The 14,230-nt window shown below is 40.0% G+C and overlaps 1 protein-coding gene across 19 annotated transcripts in view; it reads left to right on the forward strand.

Moving 5' to 3' along the window:
- The window catches only part of LOC140485969 (uncharacterized), a 208,805-nt gene that overhangs the window by 118,957 nt on the left and 75,618 nt on the right, over positions 1 to 14,230 (forward strand). For all 19 annotated transcript variants that reach the window (XM_072584407.1, XM_072584420.1, XM_072584413.1 and 16 more), the window contains 6 exons: positions 4,603 to 4,650; positions 5,258 to 5,296; positions 8,619 to 8,663; positions 9,640 to 9,678; positions 10,909 to 10,947; positions 12,104 to 12,151. In XM_072584407.1, the coding sequence (XP_072440508.1) occupies positions 4,603 to 4,650; positions 5,258 to 5,296; positions 8,619 to 8,663; positions 9,640 to 9,678; positions 10,909 to 10,947; positions 12,104 to 12,151 (258 nt within the window). The remainder of the gene's footprint in view (positions 1 to 4,602; positions 4,651 to 5,257; positions 5,297 to 8,618; positions 8,664 to 9,639; positions 9,679 to 10,908; positions 10,948 to 12,103; positions 12,152 to 14,230) is intronic.

Genomic DNA, 14,230 nt, shown 5'->3' on the forward strand with positions numbered 1-14,230 from the left:
ATAGTTAGTACATTTGCTGATAACACCAAAATTGGAGATGTAGTGGACAGCGAAGAAGGTTACCTCAGATTACAACAGGATCTTGATCAGATGGGCCAATGGGCTGAGAAGTGGCAGATGGAGTTTAGTTTAGACAAATGTGAGGTGCTGCATCTTGAGAAAGCAAATCTTAGCAGGACTTATACACTTAAAGATAAAGCCCTCAGGAGTGTTGCTGAGCAAAGAGACCTTGGAGTGCAGGTTCATAGCTCTTTGAAAGTGGAATCGCAGGTAGATAGGATAGTGAAGAAGGTGTTTGGTACACTTTCCTTTGCTGGTCAGAGTACAGGAGTTTGGAGGTCATGTTGCAGGACATTGGTTAGGTCACTGTTGGAACGTTGTGTGCAATGCTGGTCTCCTTCCTATTGGAAAGATGTTGTGAAACTCGAAAGGGTTCAGAAAGGATTTACAAGGATGTTGCCAGGGTTGGGAGATTTGAGCTACAAGGAGAGGCTGAATAGATGCTAGGGCTGATTTCCCTGGAGCGTCGGAGGCTGAGTGGTGACCTTATAGAGGTTTGCAAAATTATGAGGGGCACGGATAGAATAAATAGACAAAGTCTTTTCACTGGGGTGGGGTAGTTCAGACTAGAGGGCATAGGTTTAGGATGAGAGGAGAAAGATAGAAAAGAGACCTAAGAGACAACGTTTTCACTCAGAGGGTGGTACGTGTATGGAATGAGCTGCCAGAGGAAGTGGTGGAGGCTAATACAATTGCAACATTTAAAAGGCATCTGGATGGGTATATGAATAGGAAGGAATTGAAGGGATATGGGCCAGATGCTGGCAAATGGGACTAGATTGAGTTGGGATATCTGGTCGGCATGGACAAGTTGGACCGAAGGGTCTGTTTCTGTGCTGTACATCTCTATGACTCTATGACTTGTACCAGCTCACAGGTGAACATAAAAAGGGGAAATTAACTGATGAGCTTATAGGTGATCATGTCCAAGTGAGGTTGCAGTAACAAACATTTTCATAATACTTGCCTTCTGAAAAGGTTAAAACGTGAATAGTTGTTTGGTAAAATGAAAGGGTATAATAACTATCATGCTCGTTATTAGTCTGCATCATCAATGATGTCAAGTAATGTCAAATCATATGTAGGTGGAACCTGAGAGGGAAATGTTCTGATAAAGTCAATGCAGCAGTTTAATTTGTAAATAATGTAAACAGCCATTAAAGCTTTTGTTGTGGTTCTGTTCGCTGAGCTTGGAATTTGTCTTGCAAACGTTTCATCCCCTGTCTCGGTGACATCCTCAGTGCTTGGGAGCCTCCTGTGAAGCGCTTCTGTGCTGTTTCCTCCGGCATTTATAGTGGCCTGTCTCTGCCGCTTCCGGTTGTCAGTTCGAGCTGTCCGCTGTAGTGGCTGGTATATTGGGTCCAGGTCGATGTGTTTGTTGATAGAGTCTGCGGATGAGTGCCATGCCTCTAGGAATTCCCTGGCTGTTCTCTGTTTGGCTTGCCCTATAATGGTAGTGTTGTCCCAGTCGAATTCATGTTGCTTGTCGTCTGTGTGTGTGGCTACTAAGGATAGCTGGTCGTGTCGTTTCGTGGCTAGTTGGTGTTCGTGTATATGGATCGTTAACTGTCTTCCTGTTTGTCCGATGTAGTGTTTTGTGCAGTCCTTGCATGGGATTTTGTACATTACATTAGTTTTGCTCATGTAAAGTTTTTCTTTAGATTAATGCAGCATTGTTTCCAGCTCTTTCATTAAAAACATATAGTTCCCAAACATTATCATAATATGTAAGTGCAATTTTCAAAACCACCGAGACTCCTGGGATAAAGATCCAACAAAGCCAATTTTGGTTCCAAGAATTTTGAAAGTGTCATGTTGTTCATTGACATTTCTTATAGAGTAGAAGTCTAATGACAAAATGTATAGTCATATGTTAAGCAAGTTAGGCAAAGAGTGGGGTCATGATCTATTTGGATTTCCAAAAGGCCTTAGACAAGGTTTTGCACAGGAAGATAGGATCCCATTGTATTAGGGGCAACATACTGGCATAGATAGAACATTGGCTGACTGGCAGAAGGCAGAGTGTGGGAATAAATGGATCATTTTCAAGCTTGCAGCTGGTGACTAGTAGACTTCCACAGGGATCAGCGTTGGGACCACCATTATTCACGTTATACATTAACAATTTGGTCAAATGAACTGAGAGCATTGTGGGTAAGTTTGCAGATGACACAAGGATAGTTGGAGGGGCAGGTCATAATGAGGAAGTTGGGAGGCTGGAGAAGGGCTTGGACAAACTAGGAAAGTGGGCAAAGAAGTGGCAGATGGAATACAATGCGGGAAAGCACGAGGTATGCACTTTGATAGGAAGATAGAGGCATTTCTATTTCTAGGCTATTTTGTACACAGGAAAAACCTTCAGAAATTTGAAGCACAAAGGGACTTTGGAGTCCTAGTTCAAGATTCTCTTAAAGTAAATTTGCAGGTACCATTGGCAGTTAGGAAGGCAAATTCACTGTTAGCATTAATTTTAAGAGGACTAGAATACAACACTGCTGAGGCTGTATAAGGCTCTGGTTAGACTCCATTTGGAATGTTGTGAGCAGTTTTGTGCTCTGCATCTAAGGAAGAATGTGCTGGCATTGGAGGGATCCAGAGAAGGTTTCAACGATGACCTTGGGGGTGAAGTGCTTGTCATATGAGGAGCAGTTGTGAATTGTAAGTCTGTACTCAATGGTGTTTAGAAGGATAAGGGGGATCTGATTGAAACTTACAGAATATTGACTGGCCTGGATAGAGTAGATGCAGAGAAGATGTTTCCACCAGTAAAAGAGACTAAGACTTGGGGGTACAGCATCAGAGTAAAGTGATGATCTTTAGACTTGAGCTGAGGAGAAATGTTTTCAATCAGAGGGTAGTTAATCTGTGGAACTCATTACCACAGAGGGCTGTGGAAGCCAAGTCATTGAATATATTTAAGACAGATATATTTAGGTTGCTGATTAGCAAGGGGTTCAAGGGTTATAGGGAGAACAGGGCTGAGAAACATATCAGCCACGATTGTATGATGGGGCAGACTCAACTGGCCAAAGGCTTATTCCTGCTCATAGATCTTATGATCTTATGTTCTAATTTATAACATTGATGGGGCCACAAGTCATGGGCCGAGGGAGTCAGCGACACCATTGATATTCCCAATGAATTGCTCATAATCTTTTTAACATCAGAGTTAGCAGTATCTGACTAGTTCCTGTTACATATTGTGGTCAAGTTTCCAACATAAAACTTGTTCCATAAATGGCCACTTTACAAGTTATCAAGATAGAAATGAACTCATTCAAGCTAATTGCTTGTAATATATCACCACAAATTCTTTTCCTAACACTGCCACACCATCTGTGATGGATAACTGTGAATTTTATTTTAGAATTAGAAATGTTCAAATTGACAACTGCACATCAATGGACAAAGTCTTTTTTTATATACAATTGAATGACTGCCCTTATTCTCCTTCTTGCTGATGTACTTTGGTTGATGCATTCTGCCTCCCTGTTTATTGGCCACCAGTATCTAATTGTACTGTGATACAGATGAAAGAGCTCCCACAAGGAATAGGCACAGAGACAGGAATGTTCACTTAGCATTGTCGAATCACACCTCAATGTCAATGGAACAGCATGTTCTGAAAATGCCAACAATTTCAGGAAAAACATCAGTGAAGTAGTTAAACAAAGCACATCTTGCCATCATATGTACTGATGTAATCCACTAGCTTCGATTTGAGCCTCTGAAAGGCCATTTTCCAAGTGATGATGATAACAATCTACCACACCAAAACTATCCTCCTGTAAACTTTTAACATGGAATATCTTTTTCATTTCTACAACCTTATATCCATTTCAGAACTAACTCTATGACTAATTCAAAATTGAAAATCGTAGTTATATATAAACGAACAAACATTGATTTCTATTTAATGAAGATACAAATGCCTTTGTATTCATTTTGTGCAAGTATTGACAACCCCAATCCTTTTTTCCATTTGCATTTCATTAAAGGTTCCTAATGATGAGCCACGAGATTAATAGTCAGGTCATATTGTCTTGTTAGAACATGCAAATATCACCAGCTCATGTAATGACACCAGGGGGGAGTGGGTTCATTAATATGATTTGTATTGTTTATAGAAACATGCATATAACCTAATGCATATGTTTTATCCCCTGAAAACTGTCAATCTTGTAGCTTTAGTTGATGGGGTTAACTCCTTGCCATTAGTAGTATTAAACTTTCAAGAGTTGGTTTTGTTTGGCCTGGGTTTCAATTTAAAAGTGGACTTTTGACAACAAACAATCTATTTTTGATCAGGAAAAGGTGCCGTTTCCAATCAGCACTGACAAACTTGGTTAAACACACTGTTGGAAGGAATAATCGGTATCTCTCGAATTGATGAAAAGTTGAACATTTTCATTATAATCCTTAATTTTGTCATTCTGTGAAAGTAATTTACCTGTGTCCTAATGTGTAGATGATTTATAAAGTGTAGTTGTCAACAGGGTGAGGCCATTGATCTGTCTGATCTGAAATTATCTCCCCTTATAGTGAACACCATGACTGCTACTGAGACACCATCTCCACAGAACACAACAGGTACTGCAAATGTACTCTCTGGAAATATTAAGGATGTAAAAAAAATTGTTGAAGTTGAGCTGTTCAGAACCACAGGAAGCTTCTGACCTCTTTATTTATTGAATAATACAGAAGGCACTGTTCAGTCCATTGAGTCTAAAGATTTTGAAAGAGTCGTTCAACTATTCCCACTCCTGCTCTCCAGCTCTTTCTAATAACTCTAGATGTTTCTCCTTTCCCAGTATTCATCCAATTCACTTTTGACAGTTAGTGCCAGTATTGCTTCCACCAGTGCAACATGTCATGCATTCCAGATCATATTCCCATCATACTGGAAAAGTGCCATGATAAGTTTTGATTTTTCTCTCTTACAATAATCAAGCTCTTATAGTTGAACTTGGTGACCCCAGTAACATGTTGACTGTATCACACCATGGATGTTGATGGGATTATTCAATTGGACATTTTGCCACTACACTACTATCAGATTGGAACAGTTTAAGCTCCTCAATTTTCTTATTCTTTGACCTTCAGCTGTTTGTCAAAACACCGCTCTACCAGGTTCACCTCTTTGATTGTCAAGGTGGAACTCTACACACTTAATCTAACCACTAGTCATCTTTTACAGGGAATTTCATCAGTGATATGACCACCTCTCCTGAGACAGGTAATCACAACTAGACCTTTGAGGCATTTACATTTTGATGGTTACATCTGCACATCTATGGTCAAATTTGATTCTTGTTTACGCAACTTGTAGAAATGTACATGCGCTCCTTCTCGCTAATGCACATCAATTGAAAATGAATTGGTGATGTGTCATGTGGGTTTGTAGAGATTGGCACCCAGTATGTGTCAATGTCCATCAATGCAGAGTGCGTATGGCTGGTATCTGGGGGGGTGTACCCCTTTAGATGCTGGTCCCTGATGACCAACAAGGAGGCCACTCAGAGAAAGTGGTGAGTTGAATTTGCCAGGTGCCAATTCTGTATTGCATATTAGGTTTTGCTCCACTGCAACGGAAAATTGCAAATCATCTGAAAGATTTAAATATTCAAATTGACAAGCAGATATAAATGGGCAGTTTTTTTTATGATTGAATGCTCTTGTTTTCCTTCTCACTGATACACTTTAGTTAATGCATTCTGTCCCGCTGTTTATTTGCTGCCAGTCCCCTAAGTCTTTTCTATGTTTCAATAAAGGCACGTCTCTTGCTTCTAAAGTCCAATGAATACAAGTCTAAACTACTCGACCTCCCATAACAAAATCCTTCCAAGCCTGGGATCAATCTAGTGAACCATCTCTGGACTGTGTCCAATACTCAGAAAAAGCAGTTATTTTTCTGCAGATTAACATTTTTGAAGGAGAGATCATGCTGCATAGAGGCTGAATGGGTGGCACAGTGACTCAGTGGTTAGCACTGCTGCCTCACGGCTCCAGGGTCTTGGGTTCAATTCCAGCCTCGGGGGACTGTCTGTGTGGAGTTTGCACATTCTCCCTGTGTCTATGTGGGTTTCCTCCTATGATCCAAAGGTGTGCAGGTCAGGTGAATTGACCAAGGTAAATTGCCCATAGTGTTAGGTGGATTAGTCAGAGGGAAATGGGTCTGGATGGGTTACTCTTTTGGAGGGTCGGTGTTGACTTGTTGGGCTGAAGGGCCTGTTTCCACACTAAAGGGAATCTAATCAGTCTCTTAGAATTTATATCCAACACTATTTCTCTTTGGGACAGATTCCATTTCAAATATGGACTTGGAAGGAATGGTTCAGAACTCATCAATGCATGAAAAATTATACCATTTTGCAATCAAATCCCCAAGTAGTTTATATTTTGGCATAGTTTGCAAAGTAACACAACAGTCTGCATGAGGCTGTTGATTTCTGATCTGAAATCATGTACTTCCTTTGGAGGGGATTCCATGCCTATTAGGCATTAGCTCCACAGAACACAACAGGTACTGTAAATGTGCTGTTTGGAAATATTACGAATGTAAGCAACCTGTTGTTAAAACAGACCCATTCAAGATATGTAGGAATTTACTGTTGTTTTATATTAGAATTAGACATTAAAAAACATGACTCTTCAGTCCATTGTGCCTGTAGAGGTAATTAGAAAGCTCTTTTATTCCCAAACTTCTGCACTTACTGTGTAATCCTGGAAATTTCTCATGTCCCAGTGTTTATCCAATTTCCTTTTAACAGTTCTTCCCAGAACTGCATCATGTAGTGCATTCCAGATCATATCACATTTTTCCATCAAATAACTCCAGTACAGGAAATGGGATTTCTGTGATTGCAATAGTTCACTTTAGTTGTTTCCAGTCAGAGAGAACTCCTGGGAAAATGGTGCAGTGAAGCCAATATCTGCAGCATCGAGTAGTGAAGGTACCAGGTTGAGTTTTAGATGGCTTTACAGCTGTAAAGCCTGGAGTTACAGACTTATTGTCTATAATTTTCAACAATAATCCAGCTGGTACTGTAAAGCTTGGTCTCACCTAAGAACTACAATTTACAACATTACTGGGTCAATAATCATGGCCCAGGGGGTTAGCAATTTAACAGAGATGGTAGTAATTTTGAAATTTCAGAGAATGTGGAGTGTTTGCAGTATCAGGCTGACTCCTATTATATATCACAGCCATTATTTTTAATCATTCCACCTAACAAAACATCAGGGTCACTGGCTGGCCAGAATTTATTGCCCATTTTTAGTCGCTCTTCAGAAGATGGTGGTGAGCTACTTTCTTGAACTGCTGCAGTCCATCAGCTATAACTAGACCCACAATGCTGTCAGGGAGACACTTCTAGGAGTTTGGCTGAGCAACAGGGAAGGATCAGCAATATATCTCCATGTCAGGACAGTGAGTGAGTTGAGGGAAACTTGCAGGTGATGGTCTTCCCATATATCTGCTGAAATTGTCCTTCTAGATGGAAGTGATTATGGATTTGGAAGGTTCTGTTTCAGGATTTTTGGTGAATTTCTGCAGTGTATCTTGGAGGTAGCACACACTGCTGCTACTGAGCGTTAGTGGCTTCCATAAATGACCACCTCACAGTTTGTCAAAGACGGAGATTACCACAACCAAACTGACAGCTTGTAATCTTTTATCACAAATTCCTTTCCTAAAAGTACCACACACCTACACAGAAAATTGCAAATTGAGAAATTTAAATATTCAGATTGACAACTGCACGCTAATGTTTCTCCTCATTGATTGACACATTCTATCCCCCTGTTTATTTGGCTCCAGCATCTCATTTAAATTGCACCGTGCTCCAAGAAAGAAAAGACACACAGTCAGTTATGTTCACTTAATGTTGTCCCATCACCAGTGCAGTCAGCTCTGGAACTACCAATATTTGCAGAAGGAAATGTCATTTCTGATGAAGGGCTTATGCCCTAAACATCGACTCTCTTGCTCCTTGGATGCTGCCTAACCTGCTGTACTTTTCCAGCACCACACTCTCGACTCTGATCTCCAGCATCTGTGGTCCTCACTTTCTCCGGGAAGGAAGTGTCAGCCTAGTCTTTGTAAGAAGAGCATTAAACCATCATATGGGCTCAAACATTATCCATTAAGTTCGATCTGGTTTTTCTGGAAGGCAGTTCCACCAAGTTGTTTTCTAAGTGATGAAAATGAAAATCACCAGAAGATCAAAACTATCCTCCTGTAACCTTTTTTTAAAGAGGAAATTCCTCTTCCATTTCTACCTCCTTGTATTCATTTTGAATGCATTGATCATTTTAAAGTTGAAAATGACAGGTATATACTGATGGACGCAGTATAATTTTTATTTAATTATTGTACAAACACATTTATGTTTACTGTCTCATCATTAATCTTCCCCTTCCATCCATTTTGGTTTCCTCAATCCCTTAAAGGTTCACAATAATGAATAGTAATATAAAGGTAAAGTGCTAATATCCTGTGAGATCATTAGGGTAAGGGTGTTGATTGTCTGATCTGAAATCATATCCTTCTCTTACAGTGAACATGACTATTACTGGGACATCATCTCCACAGAACACAACAGGTACTGCAGATGTGCTCTTTGGAAATGTTAAGAATGCAAACAAAAACCAGTTGTTAAAATTAAACAATTTAGAATCACTGGTGCATTTTGTTTATCAAATCAAACAGGACAGAAGGAGTTTGTGGGATTTATTAAGCCAATATAGGATGTTTGAAATAGCTGCTCAATTATTTGCACCCTCCTGCTCTTTCCACACAAACCTGGAGATTTTTCCTTTTCCAGCATCTATCCAATTTCCTTTTCACCTTTAGCATCAGAACTGCTTCTGCCAACTTATCATGTAGTGTACTAAATAAAAAAACGGAAATAACTGCTGGCAGTCAGAACATAAACAGGAATTGCTGGAAAATCTGAACTCAACTTGCATTCTGAAGAAGGGTCACTAGATCCGAAACATTAACCCTGATTTCTCTCCACAGAGGGAAATCTCAGTAGGTTTGGCAGCATCTGTAGTGAGAAATCAGGGTTAATGTTTCAAGTTTAGTGACACTTCTTCAGAATGCAAGTTGAGTTCAGATTTTCCAGCAATGTCTGCTTTTATATCATGTGTGCATTTCAGATCATATCACATTTTCCTTTTAAACAGAACACACCTTAGAAATGTGATTTCTGAGATTGTGTCTGTTCACTTTATTTGTTTCAAAACAGAGAGTACAGATGCTCTGATGATACAGAGAAGCCAAACTCCCATGGCATGAATTGTGAAAATGTAATTTTGAGTTTGGATTTTTCATATAGATTAGTCAACAGTGTCATGTCATGGATAATTTTATGGTGTTAGTTTTTTGGGGATTCATTTACCACTATAGTTGTTTTTTATTGCTAGCACAATCAAACTGAATATTTAAGCTGCTCAGTTGGTTTTCTTGTCTATGTCAATGTGCTAATATATAAAACTCAACTCAACAAAGTTAGTCCTTTCAGCTACCAAGATGGAAATAAGCATATTCAATCTAACCATTTGTCATTTTTACAGGGTATTCATTTACCAAAATGACCATCTCATTTGGGACAGGTAATTACAAACTGATGTTTGAGGGATTAAGTTTTGTAAGTTGATTCTATACGTTAATGTACAAATGTGATTTTGTTTCTATGACTGCATAAATGCATATGAACTCCTTCTCACGAATGCACATCAATTGACAAACTCTGCCCACTCTCTACATATGCCACTGGTATCTCCTTAAAAATGCACAATGATAGAAAAGGGAAGACTAGATAGAGAGGAAGTAATTGTCAGATTGAAGCCCCTTGACGATCACACAAGCATAATCAATTGTGTTAGACATCCAGAAAAGCTGTGGTGGTAATTAAGTGTTAATGTGAGTGTGTAAATGGTAGATGTGCAGAGATCTTAAGATGTAGGATCAGCAAAAGGCCTTTTCATCCAAGCCATTGTGATCATAGTTGATAACCTTCAACTCCATTTTCCTGCCTTAGTCTCGAACCTTTGATTTCACTTTAAGATTAATAATCTGTCCATCTCAGCCTTGAATATATTCAATGACTCATATTGAACCCTTCAGTGATAACGAACTCCACAGAAGGACAATTCTCTGGAGAATAATTTCTTCCCCATCTCTGTCATAACTTGGTGACCCCTTACTCTGAGATATGCCATTGCATCCTAGATTCTCCTAGAGGCAAGCAGTCTTTCAAGCATCTTCTTTGTTAAGACCCCGAGGAATCTCCTATGTTTCAATGGTTACCTCTCATGCTTCTAAATTCCAATGACTACAAACCCAAGCTACTCAACTGCTCTTCATAAGAAAATTCCTCTAATCCCAGTATTTATGTGGTTTCCTTTTCACATTTGTCAGAACTGCTTCCACCAACTCATCGTGTAGTGCATTCCACATTCTATCAGATTTTCTCATCAAACTGGGCACATTGAGTAATGTGATTTCTGAGATTACGTTAGTTCACTTTATTTGTGTCAAAGCAGAACACCTACTGCTGAACTGATGGTGTAATGAAGATAGTGTCAGCTGCATGAATTGTGAAAATGTGATAGCAAAATTGGACTCTTCATGTAGATTATAATATTAATGATATTAGTTGTGGATCCTTTGCCATTATGGTGGATTTACAGAGCTTCCACTATCAGATTGGAATATTTAAGCTCCTCAGTTAGCTATGACATTGTGCTAGTTTATAAAACCCCATTCCACCAGGTTATCCCATCGGGTTATCGAGGTGGAAATCAAGCACATTTGATCTAACTGTTTGTCGTCTTTTACAGGAAATCCTGTTATCAATAAGACTGGCTCTTCTGGGACAGGTAATAACAAATAGCTATTTGAAGTAGTAAGTTTTGAAAGTTGTTTCTATATATTAGTGAACAAATTTGATTTTTGTTTCTGTGTAAGTATATTTGATCTCCTTCTCCCTAATGGACATCAATTCACAATTTCTGCCTACTCTCTAAATTAACCATGAGTATCTCCTTTAAGATGCATGATGTTATAAAAGCGTGTTCTATGATAGAGAAGTAATTGTAAGATTTACATCCCTTAATTATCACATGACCATAGTAACTAGTTGGACACCAGAAAAACAAAAGTATAGCTTTTATAATAATAAACCATCAGTGAATTGTGTTTAAAACACACCTCTTAGGAATTCTTGATCAAATTGTGAGTTTATAACTGGCAGTGCACTGAGCACCCTAAGATGTAGGCCATTCAGCCATTTGAGTCTGTTCCACCAGTGAGTTCATGACTGATCTGATAATCCTTAATTCAACATTCTCTCTTATCCCCTTCATCCTTGATTTCCCTTAAAGATTAAAAATCTTTGTCCCTCAGCTTTGAGTATATTTACCAACCTAGCCTCCACAATCCCCTCTGGTCAAGAATTCCACAGAATGACTATTCTCTTAGCGGATAAATCCCTCATCTCCATTCTAACTTGACAACCCCTTATTCTAAAATTTAGGTACCTGGTCCTAGATTTTCTCACAAGGGGAAACAACCTTTCCTCCCTTTCCCCATTAATTCCCTTAAGAACCTTCTATGTTTCAAATTAGTCACCTCTATTGCTTCTCAACCTCAATGAGTACAAACACAACCTACTCAACCTCTCCTCAAAAGAAAATCCCTCCAAGTCTGGAACCAACCTAGTGAACTTCCTCTTGCACTGCCTCCAATACCCAGAGAAAGTAATCATTTCTCAGAAGATCAACAACTTTAATGAGGAGGTTCATGACTCTTAACACTCAAATGAAAATTTCTAACATTATTTCTCTTTGTGTTGAGTCCATTTCAAATAAAGACTTGGAAGGAAAGGTGCAGAAATTATCAATTCATAAAAAAGTCATACTTTGCAATCAAACCCTCAAGTAGCTTACAAAATTCTATGTATAATTTACAAAGTAATGCCATAGTCAGCCTGAGGCTGTTGAGTTTCTGCTCTGAAATTATGTTCTTCCATTCCAGGGGACCCCATGCTTACCAATGGGACATCGTCTCCACAGATCACAACAGGTGATGCACTTTGGAAGAAGGAATAAGACAAGGGGGTACTCAATCAATGGCCAGACACTAGGAAGCTCAGAGGGACAGAGGGATCTAGGGGTGTTTGCCACAGATCCCCAAAGGTGGCAGAACAGGTTAATAGGGTAGTTAAGAAAGGATATGGGACACTTGCCTTTATCAGCCATGGCAGAGATTATAAGAGCAGGGAGATTTATGTTGGAGTAGTACCGAATTCTGGTTAGGCAACAGGAAGAGGACTGTGTGCAGTTCTTGTCACCACGCTATCGGAAGGCACTGGAAGAGATTCACCAAGATGTTGCCTGGAGTAGATCATTTCAGCTATGAAAAGAGACTGGCTAAGCTTGGTTTGCTTTCTTTGGAGGCACAGAGATTATGTGGAGGCACAGACAGGATGAATAGATAGCAGCTGTTCCCCTCAGTTGAAGGGTCAGTAACAAGTGGGCATAATTCTAAAGTGAAAGGCAGGAGGTTTACAAGGAATTTGAGGAAAACCACTTTCACCCAGAGGGTGGTAGGAGTCTGGATGCACTACCTGGGAGGGCAGTTGAGGTGGGAAAACTCTCAACTTTTGAAAGGTACATGGAGGAGTGGGGCAACATTCAAGGCTGTGGGCCTAGTGCAGGTAAAGTGGCATCACATACAGATAAGGCAGTACGGACTTGATGCTCTGAAAAACCTCTCCTGTACTGTAAGATTCTATGATTTTAAATACTACAAATGTGCTGATTGTAAATATTAAGAATGCAAGAAGCTTGTTGTTGAAATAGACCCCCTCCCCACCAGAAAGTTCTTGATATGTTTTATTATTGACTTAGTCAGTTCACATGCCTTTACAATGAATCCCATTTCCAGCCATGATCGACCAGTTTTCCCCATGGTGCCTGATGAACTCCCTGATCATTAAAGGCTTGAGTTCCACTTCCCACCCTCTGGAATGACTTAACACAACAGGACCAAGTTACTGTGAGCCACCCCATGGAGCCTACCGATATTCCCTGGTCTGCTTCTATTTGATCTTGGACTCTCTGATGCTCAGTCCTGGGTTGCACGATCATTTACCTTTGGACTCGTAAACTCCCTGACTGATGGTGGCTAGCTCTCCGACTGGTATCTGACCAGGTGCCTGGCTGCTGTGGTACTTCCTGACTGACATTAGGCTCCCTTAAAAGACACTGAGTGATGCTGCCCTTTTCACTTCCGCACATGGTCATTTGCTTCAAGCAGCTGCAGTGTATACGCTATGAACACTTCTGATACATTGCTGGTATTGACTTGGCTCAGTGACATGATATACAATGATGTGCCCACCTCATTGCTGATCGATAAATTCAATTTTATTTGTTTTCCATCACCATAACCTTCTGCCTCTTCTTCTGCACTAAAAAGCAAATGCACCAATAGGAGTCAATAAAAGTTCTGCAGATGCTGGAATATCTAAACTAAAAACAGAAAATGCTGAAAAATCATAGCAGACCTGGCAGCATTTACAGAGGGAGAAATGTAGTTAATGTTTCTAGTCTGAAATGAGATGTTGCCAGGGCCTGCTGAGTTTCTCCAGGACTGAACACAACAAATGCCAGAGATCACAATGCGTCAGAAAGCATCCATGGAGAGAGAATAAGCTAATGTGTCGAGGATAGGTGACTCTTTGTCAGAGTTTCTCCAGGGGCTTTCTGCAAGATTATTGAAACCACAGAAGCTGCTTGGCTGTATCATAACGCTAAAGAGTTTTTGCCCAGTAAGGCAAGCTAAATGTGTACCCCTATCTCAACAATAAAAGCCCCTGTACAGATGTACAAGTGCTTGGCTGTCTCAGTATAAACTGGCCTGCCACAAGCATACAAGCCCTACCACCTAAATAAACCTAATTAGAGACAAACAAATACCTGCAGATGCTGAATTTCAAAGTAGGAGCTGGAAGAACACAGCAAGCCAGGCAGCATCAGGAAGTGGAGAAGTCAATGTTTCAGGTATAACTCTCCTTCAGGAACGTCAGCTTCTCCACCTCCCAATGGATTGATGCCTTCTTCCAGCCTCCTGTTGGTCTAATCTAAATAAACCTACCAG

Source organism: Chiloscyllium punctatum, chromosome 15 (genome assembly GCF_047496795.1).
Source record: "Chiloscyllium punctatum isolate Juve2018m chromosome 15, sChiPun1.3, whole genome shotgun sequence".
NCBI classification, from domain to species: Eukaryota; Metazoa; Chordata; class Chondrichthyes; order Orectolobiformes; family Hemiscylliidae; genus Chiloscyllium; species Chiloscyllium punctatum.